Source organism: Pelodiscus sinensis, chromosome 6 (assembly GCF_049634645.1).
Source record: "Pelodiscus sinensis isolate JC-2024 chromosome 6, ASM4963464v1, whole genome shotgun sequence".
NCBI classification, from domain to species: Eukaryota; Metazoa; Chordata; order Testudines; family Trionychidae; genus Pelodiscus; species Pelodiscus sinensis.
In genome coordinates, this window is record NC_134716.1 from 82677082 (window position 1) to 82697292 (window position 20211).

The 20211-nt window shown below is 44.8% G+C and overlaps 1 protein-coding gene across 3 annotated transcripts in view; it reads left to right on the plus strand.

Moving 5' to 3' along the window:
- TNPO1 (transportin 1) overlaps positions 1-20211 on the plus strand; it is a 208201-nt gene that overhangs the window by 133589 nt on the left and 54401 nt on the right. For all 3 annotated transcript variants that reach the window (XM_006124293.4, XM_025185277.2, XM_006124294.4), the window contains exons 9-11: positions 12577-12695; positions 18212-18272; positions 18706-18874. In XM_006124293.4, coding sequence (XP_006124355.1) covers positions 12577-12695; positions 18212-18272; positions 18706-18874 — 349 coding nt within the window. The remainder of the gene's footprint in view (positions 1-12576; positions 12696-18211; positions 18273-18705; positions 18875-20211) is intronic.

The following is a 20211-nucleotide window of genomic DNA, read 5'->3' on the forward strand; positions in this document are numbered from 1 at the left end:
TAAAATAGTGGTCACCAACTGGTCGATTGTGGTACTCCTAAGTGTAGATCGCCGTAGCCAGCTGGTCGGGCAGCTGCCTCTTTGATCTAGCCCAACTGGAGCATGGCACAACCTTAGCAGGCTGAATGCCACGGCCAGCTGAGCTGGAGCAAGGAGGGGCAGCTGCCCAGCCAGCTGGCCATGGATTTAAACCACTGAGGCTGCGCCGTGCTCCAGCTGGGTTGGAACAAAGAGGGGAAGCCACTCTCCGTTAACTTGCCGGATGGGATGTCTGTGGGAAAGGCACGCGTGTGTACCTCTGAGTGCATCCCTGGCTCTTGTCTCCTGCTTCAGGAGGGGGCAGAGCTAGAGCTGCTCTGTAGAGCCAGGGTTGTGCAGTATGCACACATGGTGTGCCAGCGACTGGGCTATGTTGCACTATTCTCCCTGAGCTGTGTGTGTGGTCAGGGAGCCCCTTCCCCAGCACCCCACTGTACCTGGCCCAGCTGGAACTAGCCCTGGGCTGGGCAGGGAAGAGACGATGCCCCTCTTCCACCCCAGCGCTACTCTGGAAGGCAGCAAGTCCCTGTCTGTGAGTGCACTGGGGGGCATAAGGATGTGGGGGCAGGATGGGAGGGGGCAGGGGTTGCATTGAGGGCTGTGGAGCGATGCTGGGGGCAGAATCATGGGGCTAAGGGAAGCAAGGTTGATGCAGAAGGAAGATTTGACGGGCGTGGATACAATTTTACTTTGCAAAAGTGTAATTATGTAGTTAATGGTGAATTTCCATTAGCAACAGGTAGTCCACGGAAAGTTTTGGGGAGGGCAGGGCTTCAAGAAAGGGGTGGGGTCTCAGTGAAGGGATGGGGTACATCTTGGCTTTCCCTGATATTTAAAAAATTATCTTGGATGTAAAAAGGTTGGTGATCACTGCATTATAATAATAGTTGTAACAGATCTGTGTCTTGCAGTTGTGTGAAATGCAAATTTTGCATTTGTGTATCTTTTTTTTCTTGACGGATAGGCTATTTTTAGCAACTGTAAAAGTATCTTCGGGTTGACTAGCTGATTTGTGTGTGAGACACTTGGTCCAAATGATACACTTTACTGACCTTAATTTGAGGGGAAAATGTATTCCAATCTGAATTATAAGCCAGAAGTGTTTATGCATGTGTTTGGGGGGAAAGGAGGGAGAAGATGGGCAAAGGAGGGCATCTTAAATGAATGAAATGTCAGTGTAATATTTCATACAGATAACTGGGCGTGGGGGTGGGGGGAGGTGAAGTCCTCCATAGGTTTACTTCTGGTGTCCAACACTAGCCATTAAGCACGTGTGGCTATTTGACTGGTTGAGTGTGGCTAGTTTGCTACTACAGAACTGGTTGGACATCATGGGGTTCACATTATCTGAACATTTGCAAAAAGAAAGTCTTTGGGGATGAGACTGTGGCAGAGCCATGTCCATCATTTGCTTTGTGAGGTTTACTGCCATCAGTACAGTACTGGGTAAGTAGATGCTTGTTTGCAGCAACATTTTGTGAGAACTGCTGCTTAGGAGTAACACTTTTTTTTCCTGAACACTGAGTTCTCCATGTGCTTACAGCAAAATAGCAGCTGCATAAGAACAACTGTTGTAACATTGTGATACGTATTTGGTATCCTGAGAGTTGCTGACCACAACTGAGGACTTGTCCTGTGGGCTTACCTGTTGAGTGGACACTCTGCTCTGCACTTCCTGGTGGACTCCAAAACTACCTTGTGCTGTCTGAGTTAATTTTTCTGCCCCAGCTGAGACAATTTACAGTCAGATGGCGTATCATACCAAGAAAAAGCCTGAGAGATAACTCTGTTGCTAGTCTTCCTCTTCACAGCAACACCCGCTACTCCTTAGACACAATAGGTCAGGACATTTGACAAGACTTTGAAGAACCATGTCAGACCCAGTTTTGAGAACATCATCTTTTAAAGCCATATCTTCCATTCCTCTGGTTGTGATTTTCCTTGATGTGAGATATTTGAGTGTTGTTCTTCGAAGAGTGTCTCTGTGGGTGCTCCACTTTAGGTGCGCCAGCGCCACTGTGCCCATGGTCTGCAGATTTTTAGTAGCAGTGCTCCTGGTTGGCTGTGCACGTGGAGCACTGGTGCATGACGGTCGGAACGGTTATCCCGCGCACACAGCCAACTGCTGCCTCATTTCTTCTGTGCTGCCGGATTAGGTCACATAGAGTAGTTGTGCTCTCTCTCCCCTCATATCTATTAGGTTTACATACATGGCTATTCTTTAGGTTACTCTGTAGTTTTAGTGTTACTATCATCGTCACTGACAGTTTCATTTAAAAAAAAATAGAGGACCTCAGAGAACAAAGACTAAGGGGAGGGAAGTGTCTCTTCCCCCCCTCCCCCACCTCTCCATAGTAGCCACACACTTCGACCTCACAGCAAGCTCTGAATGATCAGCTGAAGCTTAAAAAAAATGGCGACGCTCCTTGTCGGAACATACTTAAAACCTGGGGATCCAAGCAACGCAACTCCTGTAAGATGTCTGTTTCAATGTAGGATGGCCATTCTTGCTGCGTCCACTGCCTGGGGCAAGAGCATAACACGTGGCAGTGTGCTCACTGTCTGAAGCTCTCTATCAAGACAAGGAAAGCCAGAGAGCTCTAAAATAAAAAGGATGCAGCTGGATAAGACCACCACAACTGCTGAACAAAGAGGCAGAGAATCGCTGCTGCCCTTCCCCCCCCCCTTCCACAAGGAAGTCCCCTGAGAATGCTCACCTAAATAGGGCTAATACCCTGATAAGCCCCAGGAACAGGACAGGCAGAAGCCAAAGAAACAGTCCCATTCCTCAGTGGACTGTGGTTCCCCACTGAGGAAGCACTCTGGGGGCAGCAATCTTATCCCTGCGCCAGCCACAGCCAAACCGTAGGATAAACTGAAGGGAAATGGGGCCAGCACACATAAGAGCCAGGACCCCAAAGAGAAGGGGTGACCTTCCCTCTCTTAAGCCAGATGTAGGAGCAGAGCAAACTAGCTCTGCACTGGCAAAGCTGCAGGCAGCAACACCAACAAAATCACGCTCTGCACCCACACTGTGGAGCGCAGGGCAAAGCCAAAAGCGCTAATATGCACAAAAGATACTCGACCCCGACGAGCATCAGTACTAGCATTGAGCTGATCCCCATTACATACACGAGGTGGCGCAGCACACACAAGGACTCCATCTGCCTCCCCCACCTCAGCTGCTTCAATTAATGTCTGCAGAAGAGCTGAGGGTGAGATCAACACCAGGCATGCCGCTGTTTGGGACAGATGTTACCCCAAACAACTCTAGACAGCCTGTTATCTTCTCCAGCCTCGATTTCTCAATTCACTGATGACGAAGCTGACCCCAGACAGGAATACACGCCTACAGCCTCATCACCCAAACCTCCTCATCTACAGCACTGGCAACAGCCACAGTGGCTCCCACCACCAATACTGCCCAACTGGCCCTATTGGGATCTCTGGGCAGCATATTGACTACAACAGCCCAGCACATCACGGGCTCCTAGCATTCACCCTCCTTCCTCATGGCCCTCCTTCCTCATGGCCACCTGACTGCTCTGTCTTCTCTGAGGAAGAGGTGAATGTCACTGTCATCCCAGGGAAAGGACTTGGAACACTGTGTTGGAGGTCCATGTATTCCTCATCCAGACATAGGAGTGAGAAAATCAGTCCCATTTCAAATTCTTCAATAGCTTACTTGATGGTTAATGCTAGTAAATTTGAGAAGAGCAGTGTTCCAAGTCCTTTCCCTGGGATGACACTGGATACAGATGCAAACAGGATTGGACTGTGTCTCCCTCAAGATGATGGGAATGTGGTCTCAGGATGATTTGAGTACACTTGAACGTCCTGGAACTGGGGGACATCGGTTTAGCCTGTATATCATTCCTGTCTGTTCTTGAGACTCTGCAGTGCAATTCCTGATGGACATTGTGTGGGCAAAATGCTTGATCATCATGTTTTTGCCAGAGAACTTTCAAGTTCTAATGGCGCTATCAGCGTGGGGTGACTACATTGGTGTTCTCCATCTTCCTGGAGTCAGCTGTAACCTATCAAGCTTCCTGAGCAGAATTGTAACTTTTGCTCATGGATGTGAGACTCTCACCATAGACTTGATCATCAGAGAAGACAACACTAAACACAGATCTCTACCAAACACCTTCCTCCTTCATTTGCTTCGATGACTTTTATATGCTTTTCCCCCAGTTTCCTTGATCCTCAGAATATTATCAGAGATCAGATGGAAAAAGAATTTGATGATAGCTCTGTACTGCCTAAGACAATTTTAGCTATTGGACCTATTACAAATGTTCAAAAGGCATTTCATATATCTTCTGGCTAACATAGAGATAAAATATCAAATCTGTCAGCTATTGTACCAAGAGCTGAGCAACAATGATCTAGACTGATGCCTTCAAATTGAAGATTTTTTTTATACAAACAGGAACCTTCCACCAGGAAGATGCACACCTCAGAGTAGAAAAACTTTCATGTGTGTAACTGAGAATAGCACTGATGCAATGAAGGTTCTGATATTGATACTATCATGCTCATGAATCACATGGTATATTAGCATTTAACTCCCTTAAGGTTCATCATGCCATACTATTTCTGTGTAATACTCCAGTACAGCTATACTCTAGATGTGCTTTGGATGTCACTGGGTGTAAGACATCTAGACTAAGTTTTACTTTCTAGAGATGATATGCAAATTTGGTGGTAATTTGCATATCTTCTGATAGCTTTTTCAAAAGAGGTTTTTTGAGAAACCAAGCAGTCTAGATGATGTTCTTTTGTGACCCAAAAGGCCTTCAGCCAGGGACCTGTCTTCCACGTCCTCCTTCTAGAGCTTTTTAAGCTTCCCTTTAGATAGTTGTTGTAGGATGGTGCACTGTGCATTACTTTTCTTTTGGCCATTATCTCAGTCAATGAATTCTAAGCTCTTACAAGCTGGTTGCCTTCACATTGTTACTGTGGAAAAATATATGGAGATACACCTATCTCATAGAACTGGAAGGGACATGGAGAGGTCATTGTGTCCAGTCCCCTGCCCTCACGGCAGGACCAAGTACAATCCCTGACAAATTTGCCCCAGATCTCTAAATGGTCCCCTCAAGGACTGAGCTCACAACCCTGGGTTTAGCAGGCCAATGCTCAAACCACTGAGCTATCCCTCCCCCTGATGAGTTTGAGGAAACTGCACCCTATCCTAGGAGGAATTCTGAAACCCATTTGACACAATATATGATAGTACAAGTCTTCGCTTCTTTCTTCAAGTGTTGCTACATGAAGAAACTGAGTTCTGTGGCTGTTTTAAAGACCTTGCTCTATGCTTCACCGGGCCATATCTTTTTGGTACTCTCCTCTCTCTCTGACTATATCATAGATTCATAGGGCTGAAAGAGACCTCAGGAGGTTGGGTCCAGCCCCCCCTACCCAAGGCAGGACCAATCCCAACTAAATCAACCCAGCCAGGTCTTTGTCAAGCCAAGACTTTAAAAACCTCTAGGGATAGAGATCTACCATCCCCCTATGTAACCCATTCCAATACCTCACCATTCTCTTGGTGAAATAGTTTTTTCTAATATCCAACCTGGACCTCCCCCACTGTAATTTGAGACCATTGCTCCTTGTTCTGGCATCTGTCACTACTGAGAACAGTCTTTCCATCCTCTTTGGAACCTTCCTTCAGGAAGTTGAAGGTTGCTATCAAATCCCCCCTCACTCTTCTCTTCTGTAGACTAAATAAGCCCAAATCCCTCAGCCTCTCCTCGTAGGTCATGTGCTCCAGCCCCCTAATCATTTTGATGGTTCTCTGCTGGACCCTCTCCAGTGCATCCATTCTATAGTGGGGGGCCCAGAACAGGACACAGTACTCCAGATGTGTCCTCACCAGTGCAGAATAAAGGGGAATAATCACTTCTCTAGATCTGCTGGAAATACTCCTCCTAATGCACCCTAATATTCCATTAGGCTCCTTGGCTACAAGGGCACACAGTTGACTCCTATCCAGCTTCTCATCCGCTGTAATCCCCAGGTCCTTTTCTGCCAAACTGCTACTTAGTCAGTCCCCAGACTCTTAACAATGCTTGGAATGCTTCTGTGCCAAGTGCAAGACTCAGCACTTGTTCTTGTTGAACTTCATCAGATTTCTTTTGGCCCAATCCTCTAATCTGCCTAGGTCACACTGGACCCTGTGACTGCCCTCCAACGTATCTACCTCTCCCCCTAGCTTAGTGTCATCTGCAAACTTGCTGAGGGTGCAATCCATCCCCTCATCCAGGTCATTAATAAAGATTTTGAACAAAACTGACCCTAGAACTGATCCTTGGGGCACTCTGCTTGAAACCGACTGCCAACTTGACATTGAGCCGTTGATCACTACCTGTTGGGCCTGACAATCTAGCCAGCTTTCTATCCCCCCTACAGTCCATTAATCCAATATATATTTCCTTAACTTGCTGCCAAGAATATTGTGTGAGACCGTATCAAAAGGTTTGCTAAAGTCAAGATATATCACATCCACTGATTTCCCCATGTCAACAGAGCCAGTTACCTTCTCATAGAAGCTAATCAGGTTGGTCAAGCATGACTTGTCCTTAGTGAATGCATGTTGACTATTCCTGATCACTTCTCCTCTTCCAAGTGCTTCAAAATGGGTTCCTTGAGGATCCCCTCCATGACTTTTCCGGGGACTGAGGTAAGGCTGATGGGTCTGTATTTCCCTGAATTGTCCGTCTTTCCTTTTTTAAAAGATGGGTATTACATTTGCCGTTTTCCAATCATCCGGGATCTCTCCCGATCGCCGCGAGTTTTCAAGGATAATGGCCAAAGGCTCTGCAATGACATCTGCCAACTCCCTCAGTACCCTCGGATGCATTAAATCTGGGCCCATTGATTTGTGTATGTCTAGCTTTTCTAAATAGTTCTTAACTTGTTCTTCCTCCACTGAGGGCTACCCACCTCCTTCCCATACTGCGCTGCCTAGTGCAATAGTCTGGGAGCTGACCTTGTCTGTGAAGACAGAGGCAAAGAAAGCATCGAGTACTTCAGTTTTTCCCACATCATCTATCACTAGGTTACCCCCCTCATCCAAAGGCCTCATTCCTTCCCTGATCATCCATTTATTCCTAACATGCCTGTAGAAACCTTCATTGTTACCCTTCACATCCCTTGCCAGCTGCAATTCCAGTGTGCTTTCGCCTTGCTGATTGCTCCCCTGCGTTCTTGAGCCATATATTTATACTCCTCCCTAGTCATCTGTCCAAGTTTACACTTCTTATAAGCTTCCTTTTTGTGTTTAAGCTCACCAAGGATTTCCCTGGTAAGCTAATCTGGTTTACTCCTCTTTCTGTGCATCAGGATGATTTCATTCTGTGCCTTTAAGGTTTCTTTAAAATACTGCCAGCTTTCCTGGACTCCTTCCCCTTCATGTTAGCATCCCAGGGGATCCTGCCCATCAGTTCTCTGAGGAAGTCAAAGTCTGCTTTTCTGAAGTCCAGGGTGTGTACTTTGCTACCCTCTTTTCTTCCTTTTTTCAGGATCCTGAATTCGACCATCTCGTGATCACTGCTTCCCAAGTTGCCATCCACATCTACTTCCCCTACTAGTTCTTCCCTGTTTGTGAACAGCAGGTAAAGCAGTGCATGACCCCTGGTTGGTTCCTTCAGAACTTGTACCAAGAAGTTATCCCCAATATTCTCCAAAAATGTCCTGGATTGTCTGTTTACTGCTGTGTTGGTCTCCCAAGAAATGTTAGGGTGTTTAAACTCCCCCATGAGAACCAGTGCCTGTGATCTGAAAGCTTCTCTTAGTTGTCTGAAGAAAGCCTCGTCTACCTCATCCCCTTGATCTGGTGGTCTGTAGCAGAGACCACCCACAACATCTCCCCTATTGCTCCTGCCTCTAAACTTAACTCAAAGATTCTCAACGGGTTTTTCCCCCTCTATATACTGGAGCTCTGAGCAATCATACTGCTTTCTTACATACGATGCAACTCCTCCTTTTCTTCCTTGCCTGTTGTGCCTGAACAGTTTATACCCTCCCATGACAGTGCTCCAGTCATGAGTCATCCCACCAAGTCTGTTATTCCAATCAAATTATAGTTCTTTAACTGTGCCAGGGCTTCTAAGTCTTCCATATCACTGTAATGAAAAGTCATACTAACTCCTTGAAGATAACTTCAAAGTAAATCAGTTTCAAAGTACCTCCCTAGACACTAATTAGTAAATACCCATCTTATGCACCTATTGAATACTTATCCAAGTGTACAAATCCACATAGCAGTGCTCAAAGGAGAAAATGTGGCTTTGCAGAATGGTGAACCATGAAATAACTTTATGTAGGGTGGCTTATTGATAATATAAAAATCAAAATTTTATTTGCATCTCAAAAGCTATAGGAACGTGAACATCATAACCCTTTCAGGTAGAGTGTTCTATAATTAGCAGCCAGATTTCAAGGAAATTCTTGACGTGAGTCCTAAGTCTTGTTCTAAGATCACTATTACTTCTGTGAAACAGTTTTCTTGAGGGCCTCAGTTGCAAGTGGTCGTATGTGGTGTCTTTGTGTGTATCATAGCTTAGTGGGGCCAATACCACTGCTGCATCATCAATTTATTCTATTATGAAAGCCTTCATCCCTTTCCTCTGCTGTACCCAGGGATGGCTGGGCTGCAACTGCACTAGCCCAGGTTCTTTCACCTTCCCCTCACTAGCCTGGGACCCGTTCTCCCTCTCTCTTCCTCCCCCCCCCCCCCCCCACCCAAACTCTACTCTCTCCCTTCCTCTCCACACCAGCTGCAGTGCATGCCATGCCTGGCTCTAACCCCAGTGGCCAGGGAGGCATAGGCAGGCAGGCCTGCCTGCCTGCCCCTTGAGGGGCACAGTGAGGCGCGCAGGTAGTGCCATGTGTACGTGGTGCTCTGGGGCACTGCAGCCTGCTGATTAAAGCAGCAGTGTGGGGGCTGGTGTCCCAACCTCTCCCCCATGCAGTCCTGCCTGCGCCGCTCACTGTCCTAGCCCTGCCCACAGAGCCAAGGGCCTGCCCATCCACCTGCCACAATTGGAAGGGAAGGAACAGACAGGCTGATACAGCTGTTCCCCTGGGTGGCCCGGGGGTGCTCTAGCAGCAGCGGCAAATGCAGCCGCTGGGGAGTGGGTGAGTTTCTTTGGGGGTAGCCAGACTCCAGGCGGTTGGGCACCATTCTCCAGCCCCCCAAGAGACTGGCAGCAGGGGAGCCTGCTGCTGGCACACATACCTGGCTTGGAGCCCTGCTACCAGCTCCTGTTCCCAGACTGCTGTCCCAAGCACCACACCCTTCCACCCCTGGGCTGTCATGGCTGTGATGTGGGGTCTGCCGTTTACTGTACCATGTTTCTTGGCATTGAAAGCCCTGTGCCATGGGGGTGGAGGAAGGGGAGTAAGGGCATGGTTTAAAATAGCAATTCCCAGTGGAGGGGAAGCAGTGACATCATGGTCAAGCTGGGAGGGGGGGCAGGGTGGAGACTGAGTAATGTGGTGATGTCACTCTGTCCAGAGAGAGAGAGAGAGAGATTCTTCTCATGTCCTTGGCTGTCAAGTTCAGTGTAGTGGAATATGTGCTGTGATCCAAGGAACTTGCACTTGTTAAGAAAACTACAGAGCAAGAGCCATTGGTGGGGGAAAAACAAAATAAAATGTTAGGCACCTTGCTATGGCAAAACAGCAGATGCCATTTTCTTTAGGAAAATATTCCAAATTACATAACTGAAATTGTATTCAGATTCCCTGCTGGTTCATGTCTTTGTAGATCTATAGTTTTAAGTTGTGTGTTCACACTTTGAAGGTTATACTTGCAGCCGAAAGGCTGGAAACAGATTTGCTTCAACGAAAGCTCAGATTCTTGACCACAGTTCTGTAGCAATAGCATAAAATCCATGACCAATTCTGTAGTTGTGGAATACCCAAAATGCTGAAGTGTACTCCCTTCTGCTCACATTTTAGAGCTGGGCAGTGGCATAAGATCTTACTTTTTTACGGCTGTATGGTATAGTAAACCAGGGGATTTTTTTTTTGAGTTTTCCAAGTTGGATTATGGCTTCAGCTATAAGAGCCAGAATGAAAGGATGCAATGATTGCAGAGCTTGAAGGAGACTAGAGATAGAGGCTTGAATGAATATTGTACTTCTGCATTACAAGTAGCATAACAATGGCATGAACAGTATAGTATGCAAGAAGAGGTGGTGTGTTTTGGCTTAGCTCAATACTCCATGATCATTGTTTTTTATCGGACTCTCATGGATTTGAGATGGTCTTTCAAAGTGTTGCTCTTGGTGGCAATACAATTATAATTTCCACTGTTTATTTTTATTGTATTCACTGTCATGTATTTCTGGTGATGATGGGTTATGATCATATTATTTTTAAAATATTTTGTGCTTCTTAGTAAAGATTATGGAAAATAAGGTTTTTAAGGTATTAAAATGATATGAAAGCACTTGCCTCTGTACAGGCCTATTGGAAGGGCCCAATGATTCAGAGGGGCCCAGAACACCTGGCTTATGCTACTGCAGTAGCTGCACTCCTGTGCCTCTGAGTTGCTGCCAGAGAGCTGGAGCACTTCTCCACAGGGCTCTGAGGGCAGAGGAAAGGGGAGAGGTGTTGTAGTCCGAGCAGTGCTAAGGACTGACTGCACTCATCCCTGCCCTTCTGCTCAAGACCCTGCCCCCTTCCAGGGGCAGAGTCACCCCCACTCCCCACACCTTGCCCCAGTGCCCATGGTGATTATCAACCCTGCTGCCTCCATATATTTGAAAAGTAACGTGTAGCTGCATTTTCAAGTGGCTGCTGGTGGAGAGACTTCTCCTGTCCCATTCTCCTCCTCCCTCCCCCCCTTCACCAAAAAGGAGGGCGAGGCAGCTGTTAAAAATCCCAAGTGTTTGACAAGTGAAGAACTTAAAATTCTTAGGCCCTGTATAGTGTTCAGAAGAGATGTTCACGTGTACTGTTTACATGATTAAACGATGAGTCCAAACTTATCAGTTAATCCTAATGGGGGGGGGGTGTCTCTTGCGCTCACGTGCTACCTCTGTATCATAGGCTGTGGGGAGATGGTGCTCATGGGAAGCCAGCTTTTAAGCCAGCTCCCTGCGGATACCGACTCTAGCAGAGCTGCCTGCCCCCTGCACTGCTGCCTCTTTATCAGAGGCAGTGGGGGTGTGAGTGTGTGGAAGCAGGAGCTAATGCTCCCTGGAAGCACCTGCTCCTGCCTGCCCCCCTGCATCTAAAAGTGCAACCGCTAAAAATTTCAAGGATTACACACACAAATACACAATTTTTAATATTCCCAGTGTTAAGTGGAATGAAGTTATCTTTACCTTAGGACAGTGGTCACCAACCAGTAGATCTGGATCTACCAGTAGATCTTGGAGCCTCTGACAGGTGATCTTGACTGGTTTGGCCAGGAAGCTATCAACCGCTGGTACTTCAGTTGCCTCTCAACCCACTGTCCTGCTGCTCCTGTCCTCCGCCTAGGAGCTTCCCCACAGGAGCCTCCTGCTTGCTGTGCAGGGTGTGAGAGGGAGAAGGGGTATATGTACTAATGTCAGGGTATCCCTCCTCCCTGCCACTCCTGTACCCTGTCTCCACACCGAGAGAAGGGCATGGAGGGAGCTTGACAATGAAAATCTCTGTCACACTGACACTGTACGTGTTCATGTCTGTCAGTATCTCAAACACACACTGTCCTTCCCTCGCATCTCTCGACCCAACACACACGTGGGTCTTGTTACTTCTGTTACTACTTGCAAAGTGTGGTATTTTTGCTTTTTGACTGGTCTGTGCATTTCATAATTTTCATTTCTCTTACTACTCAAAGAATGAAATTTAAATGTGAGTTCTAAAATGCCTAACCCATCGTGGCTGGAATCTGTCTGGGTTAAACAGTGCCCAGCCAGATGCTGCTTCCTGAACCCCTGTCCCAGCCCTGAGCTGCCTCCTACACCCAACCTCCTGCCCCAGACATGAGTCCCCCTGCAGCCAAACTTTCCAAGACTTTGCATCCTGAAACCCCTCATGGACCCCAATCCCCCAACCTAGGCTAAGCCCAGAGCCCCTCCCACATTCCAATCCCATTGGCTCAAGACCAGAGTCTGCACCCCTACCCCAGCCTGGTTAAAGTGAATGAGGGGTAGGGGATGAAAGAGGAGTGAGGGAGCTGGGTGAAGTTTTGGAGAAGGGCTGGAGGAGGGGTGGGGCCTCAAAGAAGGGGTGGGAAGGAAGCCAGGAAAGGGTATTTGGGTTTGAGGTAGATCTTACATTGCACTTAAATTGAAAAAGTGATGTTGTGGTTTAAAAAGGTTGGAGACCACTGCCTTAGGGATATAATCAGAGTGGCAGTCTTTTGCAGCTGTATCTACATCCAAAAAAGGCACTTGTAAAAAAATGATTTTCATAATGGCAAACTTTAATTGTAAACTACTGACACGTTGTGACTTAACTTTGATAGAATTCTAAGTGTCCAAAAAAACCTAAGCAATTAAAATAATAATTTCTTTCCATATTGTGTAGTACATGCTTCAGAGGACCCAGGACCAAGATGAAAATGTGGCTTTGGAGGCGTGCGAGTTTTGGCTGACTTTGGCTGAGCAGCCAATTTGTAAAGATGTGTTATGTCGGCATCTTACTAAGTAAGTTTCAAACAGAGTGAAGCATATTCTGTTGAGAGACTATGGGTTGTAAATTAGTCCCCTTGGTCTTGAATTCTTTCTTAAATCTGTCCTGTAAAAAAGTTTAGGAAGTACTTAGGAGAAATTCCAGATATCTGATGGTTCCAGTTGTTTGTGTTTTTTGTGTAGTCTACAAATGGTGAATGATGGTATTGACAGCTTTTTTTTGTGCATGGAGATGGGAATTGTTGAGCTAATAAGTGTCCACACACTTGGACCTTTCTTTCTGTATATAAAGAACAGGGTGGGATGATTTTAAATCACTGGAATTTAAAAATAAAATTAGATTGAGGCTCTGTAAAAACTACTTACAATTTATTTCAAATATAGCTTTTTTGGAAAAGCATTTATAACTAGGGATGTTAAAATGAGATTATTTCCCTAATTGAATAGTCACTAGATTTTGTCAACTGTTCGATTAGTTGATAGTGGTAAACAGTTGCGTCGCTCAGTTTGGCTCATGCTGATTCATAGCAAAACCTCCCCATCCGCGTCTCTGCATTGTAAAGCCTAGGGAGGCCGATGTGCAAAGTTGCTAGCTTGGCCCCTGCTCCGCATGTGTCATTCATGACAACGCTCTCACTCTCATACTCATAAAGCCCAGGGAAGCTGGCACGTGAAGTCTTTGAATGCTGGCTTCCCTGGGCTTTACATGGCAGAGCTGCGGCAGGGGGAAAGTGATTAGTTGATGGTGCTAATTGATAAGCTTCTGCTTATCGATTAGTCGACTGTTTGATTAGACATTAACATCCCTATTTATAACATGCTTTACACATTCTAAAATGCTACAGTTAGTAAGGTATCTTATTAGAATCTAAAACACAGGCAAAAAATCAAAATATTTGAAACGTAAGGTTCTGATCTGGCAAATGCTCTTCAGTGTATAATATTCACATGAAAAGTCCCACTGATTTTATTGGGACTGCTTGTGCTTAGAGTTAAGCAGATGCACAAGTGTTGTATGTTTAGGGGCTAAAATTATAACTTCATTAAAAAAAAAAGAGCCCTGCTAAGTTTTATCCAATCTGCTAAATAATGTAGGTTTAACTTATTACATTTTGAAGTACTTTTGCTTTTCTATCTTCACATTGCATCTGTGTTTTTGAATGTTCCTTGAAGTGTTGATGGTTAATACTGACTTAAAAGTTGCAGTCCAAATGTAGATTTGAAGCAGATAATTTAATTCAGTAGCTGTAAAGGTGAATATCAAATTTTTAACTACATGTTTCCTTTTAACATTGGGGTGTTCCTTGCAATGTTGTACACTTGCATTTTTGTTCAGCAGTTAGTCCTCTTTAAAGGGGAAACTTTGAGAACGTAATTCTCTTGGTGCTTGAAAATCCTAGGGCTATAATAAAAACTTAAAGGTTTTTATTATACAAGATTGGCATATTACTCCATTAGACAATCCAAAAAATTTTATGAAACACTGCACCTTCTGTGTAGGTGTACTGAACCAGTTGCTATGGAGCCTATCACCTTTTCCTACCTTGTTTCCTCAAAGGTTTTTGTTTTTCTGTCAGGTTACTTACTGTATAGTTTTAGGTATTCATCAGCTTTATACCATGGTAATGATTCTCAAGAAATTCTAATGTATACCAAACACCAATTTATGTACTTTTCTCAGTTAAACTGATTTGGATTTATTTGGGTAGGGGAAAATTCTTACCTGAATGATTTAATTTGTGATGGTGGAGTGCTACTTTGAAGCTCTTATATTAAAACTGCATTCATTTTCAGTTACAAAGCATGTATACGGACTGATTCTCCTACTGATGCACATTCAGTCCTCATTGACTTCAATAATAGTCAGATCTAGCTTATATTTTTATGGATTGGGTTGCTGTTTGTAATTGACTTGATTTTACAATCCACTCGAAGAAATTAAAGACATTATAGCTTTACACATAAAGGGAAATTTTGGCAAGGCTGTGATCAGTAGGCATTCATGAGGATCTTAGAGTAGTCTCCCTTTTGATGAAACATCTTCCTGAGACCTGCAGGCTCCAAGTCACATCCTGGACATCAGATTTGATTGCGCGGAGAGCCCTAGCAACTGTCATTGCTGCTGTGGTTAGCAGGGTCAGAACTGTCCAGGGCATCAAAAAAGAGATTCCATTTCCTATGATTGTATAAAAGAAGGCAAAGTCACTCTTTTGGTTTGAATTGAGGCCCTGTGTACCAGCAGTATTGGTGAGCTCCTCTCTCATCTGGTATCAACACCCTGGCAACAGCTAGAAAAATCACCCTACGTACCTAAAAGCTATCTGTTAAACTACAGCAGCATCTAAGTCAATACTGAACACAATGCTTTCCAAGCACCATGACTTTTAAGGTTAAGCAAATATAGTCATCAGCCACATCTTCTGCAAGCAGCAGTAAAGGCGCACAGATTGTGCTTTAGTACCACTTCCAGGATCACCCAGTGTTTTAACTTCTGAAGATTATGTTGAGTCCTTGGTACGATCCAAACTCCTTTTCCCCAAGGATGTTTGGATCCTGGAAGGATCTGCATCTATTTTGCTCAGGAGTACCAGCAGGAAATTTATCTGGTATCAGTTTTCTTCCTGTTAATGTCTCTGTTCCTCTTGGACCTCCCAAGGAAGAAGACTGTTGGAAGATAAGGATGTAAGCGACTGTCTCATGTAAATGTATGCTTATCAACTAGTCTCTCCCTCCAAGAGCTGGTGCTGGAGGGAGCCGTCTTAAAAGCCAGTTTCTCCCCATCATCATCTCTGTGGCGGAGCAGGGGCTCAGCAGGGAACTAGTGGCACTTCCACCTTTGAAGTGTAGCATGAGCAGGGCTGAGCCATTTCAAAGGCAGAGGTGCCCTTATCGACTAATAAAATAGTTGATGCAAATTGAAACAACTATTTGATTAGTTGATTAATCTAAATTTAACATCATTATTGGAAGACATAACACTTTGCAATCCTTGCTAGGAGAGCCTTCTGGTCCAACCTCAGTGGACTAATGGAGGCAGGAGATATAACCCCTCGTAATATCAGGGATGATCAAACTTGTTCCATTAGACTTTGTTGAGAGAGGATTCTATTTCTGATATTTCTTTCATCCCTGAAAAAGAGAGAGGATGGAGACCAGTGATGTTCAAGGGGGTTTATTGCTGCAACTTGATGAGGAGATGCCCTGGTCATCTCTTGGTCTCATGTATTACAGTATCCTTTATCTCGTGAAGCCTTTATTGCTCAACGTTCCAAACAAATAGAAACAGGAGAAATGAATAAATACCCACATGGATGAAACAGGCATGGTTCCCTGAGCTGATGTGCATGTCTTGACAGCCTCCTGCAGTGGGTCTCTTCATGCAGGAGTCCGGATCCATCATCCAACTTAACCTCTCTCTGAGCTCCTCAAGATTTGGCTGTTAAATGGCGCTCTGGTGTAGAATAAGACTGCTTCCTGGAGATACAAAGAATACTGCATAATGTTAGAAAACCCATGGCAAGGAAAACTGCCTGCAGAAGTGGAAATGATTACAAGCTTGGTGCAGCCACCAATCTATACTACTTTTCAAGTCCTAATAATACACTTACTAAATTTTAAAAACCTCAGAATTATTGCTGAGCTCAATTAAGATTCTCCTAGTTTATCAGTCTTCTCCACCCACCCCTACACCCAATCACAATGAGGTTTATTGAATGTATTTTCAGTCTTTTTCCTCCTGTCAAATTGAGACATGTTTATATGGATGTCCAACAATTTCCACAATGCTTAGGAAAACCACATTGGAATCTATGGGAAACTTTTCTTTCCTTTGCCCATCAGAATCTTGTTCTTGGGAGCCAGCATCTCAGCCAGGAGTGTAGGTGAGCTAGGAACCTGTTGGTTTGTCCCACCATGCACAGTATTCTATCTCAGTAATGTGACACTGTCTGCTCGCTTGCTTCATAAGGAAATCGGAAAATTCATCTGCTGGCATTTTATTCAAACTTCCCTCTTTAAAAGGAGTAGTGCTATATCCTGAACATATGAACAGCTCTCCGTTTTTACCCTGACATGACAAAGTTCTATATGACTCCTAGGCTTTCCATCTTGATCACAAAATAAATGAAAGGGTATTTGATTTCTCACAAGACTTAACCTGTTTTAAAGCTTCAGGTATTTGCCCCTGAAATAGGATGATTGCCTGTTTCTCCAGGACTCAGTCTGCCTCAGTTAGGCATTATAAATAAGGCAACAATCTCAAGCTAAGCCTACTCTAGAGGGGAAGGTTGAACTAAGGAACACAACTTCAGCTACATAAATAGCATATCTGGAGTCAGTGTACCACAGTGTACCTTAGTCAGTGTACCTTACTTACCATGGCATCACCACTGTAGGGGGGGAGTGTTTCAATCCATTGGAGTACCAGTGTTAATGGAAGTGTGATCAGTGGTTGATTTAGCAGGTCTGAACCTGGGGATATTGATCTCCCAATAAGTGTTGACAAGGCCTTGGGTAACTGCAAAAGAGCCTGCTAGTCTTCAGGAGGCATATTTTTCCATCACTGCTGCTTCTGAAACAGATCAGGTTTCTGTTGGTGCTGATCTACTGTCCATTTTGAATCTGTCTCTTCTGCACCATCCTCTGTAATTGTGACAGTTTTCTGGAAGTAGAAAGGAACACTATTTGAATAAGATGGAGGCTATCTGAAATATGTGTCCCTCGTATGCTCTGCTACTTGTCGTTCTGCTTCAGTCTCCTCTGGATTTCTGTGGTTAAGAAACTGGAGTTGTGCAGGGCTGCCTAAAGTGCAGGTACAGATTTGTGGACAGTGCCAAGAGTGCACAGGGGGATGCCAACATTACAGGGACACCTTTCTTGAGCTATGTAAGCTGTCTATTCATGGTGACAATAGTTCTGAAAAGGTTACACATTTGTTTGAAATTGCAGTAAAGCTACACTAACAAAGAGGAATGGAAGGAATTAGTATAGATAAGTGGTTTTGTAAGTAGGGCTAATGCAGGTGACATTATGCACACCTCAGGCCAATTACAGATCTTCATATTCTTAACTGTAATGAGGCAGGGCCCAAAGCTTGAGATGGGATACAGTGTTAGTGATCATTCCATGCAGACCATGTTCTCATTGTGAAGGTCATATTGTGGGTTGGGTTATCAAGGTGATGGTTTTGGTTTCTTTTGGAAAGATACATGTAGGAGATTCCTTGACTAAGGAGGAGTGGAGTGACTAATCTGTTGAGTGGTTGTATGAATAGGGGGAGCTGGACAAGTGGGTACCACCTTAATACTTTTCCATCTGTTCTAAAGATTAGGTAAAACTGTGTGTGCAACACTTGATGGGAGCTTTCCACAAGCACTTAAGACCATTAATTTTATAATACTGAAAATACTCAACTTTCAATTAACATGATTTTGACAAATGCATAACGTGATTAAAACTAAATTGTTAAACTTTTCTCATCCATACGCTATATTAACTTCACTTAAATTAAAATTTGAAACTTTCCTTTGTAGGTTGATACCTGTGTTAGTAAATGGTATGAAGTATTCAGAAATAGATATTATTCTGCTGAAGGTAAGCAACAATTTCACTTAACTTCTTAAGGAATGTGTTCATTTGACTATTCACTTCTAAATTATTGTGCAGGGGCATTACCTAGAAGAAATGGCTTATGCAATATGGAATTTAGCTAAGAAACTGTTCTTATTAATTCATTCTGCCATGCAACTAGAATTACTGTATAATAAAAAGGAATTCTCTATCTCTTTTCCTCCTTCCCTCTCCTGTCATGTTTCTGTAAGAATGATAGATAAGCCTGCAGAAATAATGAGTGGCTTTTTTTGGTCAGTGGGCTAGCCCTGAGGTGGCTGTGAATCTGAAGAAGTTATCAGTGTTTGCTCAAACATATTACCCTCTATATTTGTTGCCTTTAAAATATCTTGGCTGCACTGTCTCATAACCTGATAACATAACTTGGAAACACATTTATTGTTTCATTTTTTAACAGGGGGATGTTGAAGAAGATGAAGCTATTCCAGATAGTGAACAGGATATAAGGCCTCGTTTTCATCGTTCACGGACAGTGGCTCAGCAGCATGAAGAAGATGGTATTGAGCAAGATGATGACGATGATGATGAGCTTGATGACGACGACACTATTTCTGACTGGAATTTAAGTAAGTCAAACTGCAGGTTGAATCTTTGTGGTCCAGGGCTCTCTGGTCCAGTAACATCTGTGGTCCAGTAGGACTATGGTTGTTGCTTGATCAGAGAGCCCCAGTTACAGAGATTGCCAGTGGCTGGAGCAAGGCCAGCAGCTGGGGCAAGGAGCCCTGCAAGGTGGCCGCAGGGAGCCCTGCTGGACAGAGTGAAGCTGGTAGTTCGTAGATAAGCCCTGCCGGTGGCGCAGGGGCAGCTCATTGCGGAACTACAGGCAGGAGGGGAACCCTGGGTGAGTCCAATGCCTGATCTTTCCTGGTCTGGGAAAATCCCTTGTTCGGGACCATTCAGGTCCCGAGGGTGCAGTAGGCACCATGGCCAACTATTAATGCTTCTTGAGGAAAATTATTGGTTTTTCACTATTACATAAATATAAACTAGAACACTGTACATCATTTACATGTTTCCTTTCCATTTTAATGTAAACAGATGGTGAACCAGTTAAAGTGTTGTGGCCCAACTTCAAGATACAGCCCAGGATTTGAGTACCGTTGGGCTAGGCCATAGCTGAACTCAGATTGAGCCAGGTTGGGCAGGGTTGGCTGGTGTCATCTGCTGCTTCTTGCTGAGCTGGCTCTGGTTGCTCATCCAGGTGGCATTTGTCACCCACGCCATAAGTGATATGCCTTCCCCTGTCCTACCATTCACTGGGATAGGAATTATCCACTGCCTCTGGGATAGGCCTGGCCTGCAAACCCACCATGGGGAGCCACAAGCAAGAGTGCCCACTTCAAGTGCCTGCTCATGTCCATTTCTTTATAGGTGTGTGTGCTTGCCACGTGCACTGGTGTCAGAAGTTTTTTACCCTAGAAGAACACGTAGAGGAGCGCTTGTAGTGATTCCTGTAGTGGGGACTCTAGCATGGTATAAGAGGCGCTGCCCTCTCTACCCACTGTGCTCTTTGCTGCCTTAACAGTTCATCACAACAGCTCTGCTGCAGCGTTGACTGTTGCTTCTCCCTGTTGTTAGTCTTCATAGTTCACCCTTAATATTGCTTTGAGTAGTTGGTACCCTTAGGGGCATGCCTCAATCTTTGAGGTTTAAACCTTGTATTTATGCAAAATCATCTGCGCCTGTGTCTGTGACCTGCATAGAAGCTGCCTGCACTGTCTCATTGAGGCTCAGATCAGCAACAGGTACTAAAATCTGCAAGTCCTTTAAACCTAGGACTAAAAAGGAGCAGGACATTTGACTTCCAAGCGCTCCTTATGGAGTCAGCCCTTAGCCAGGTACTGAGGGATCAGTGTAGGGTGCACAAATGGCACTGCCTGCTAGTCGGCACCACTTCCACTCC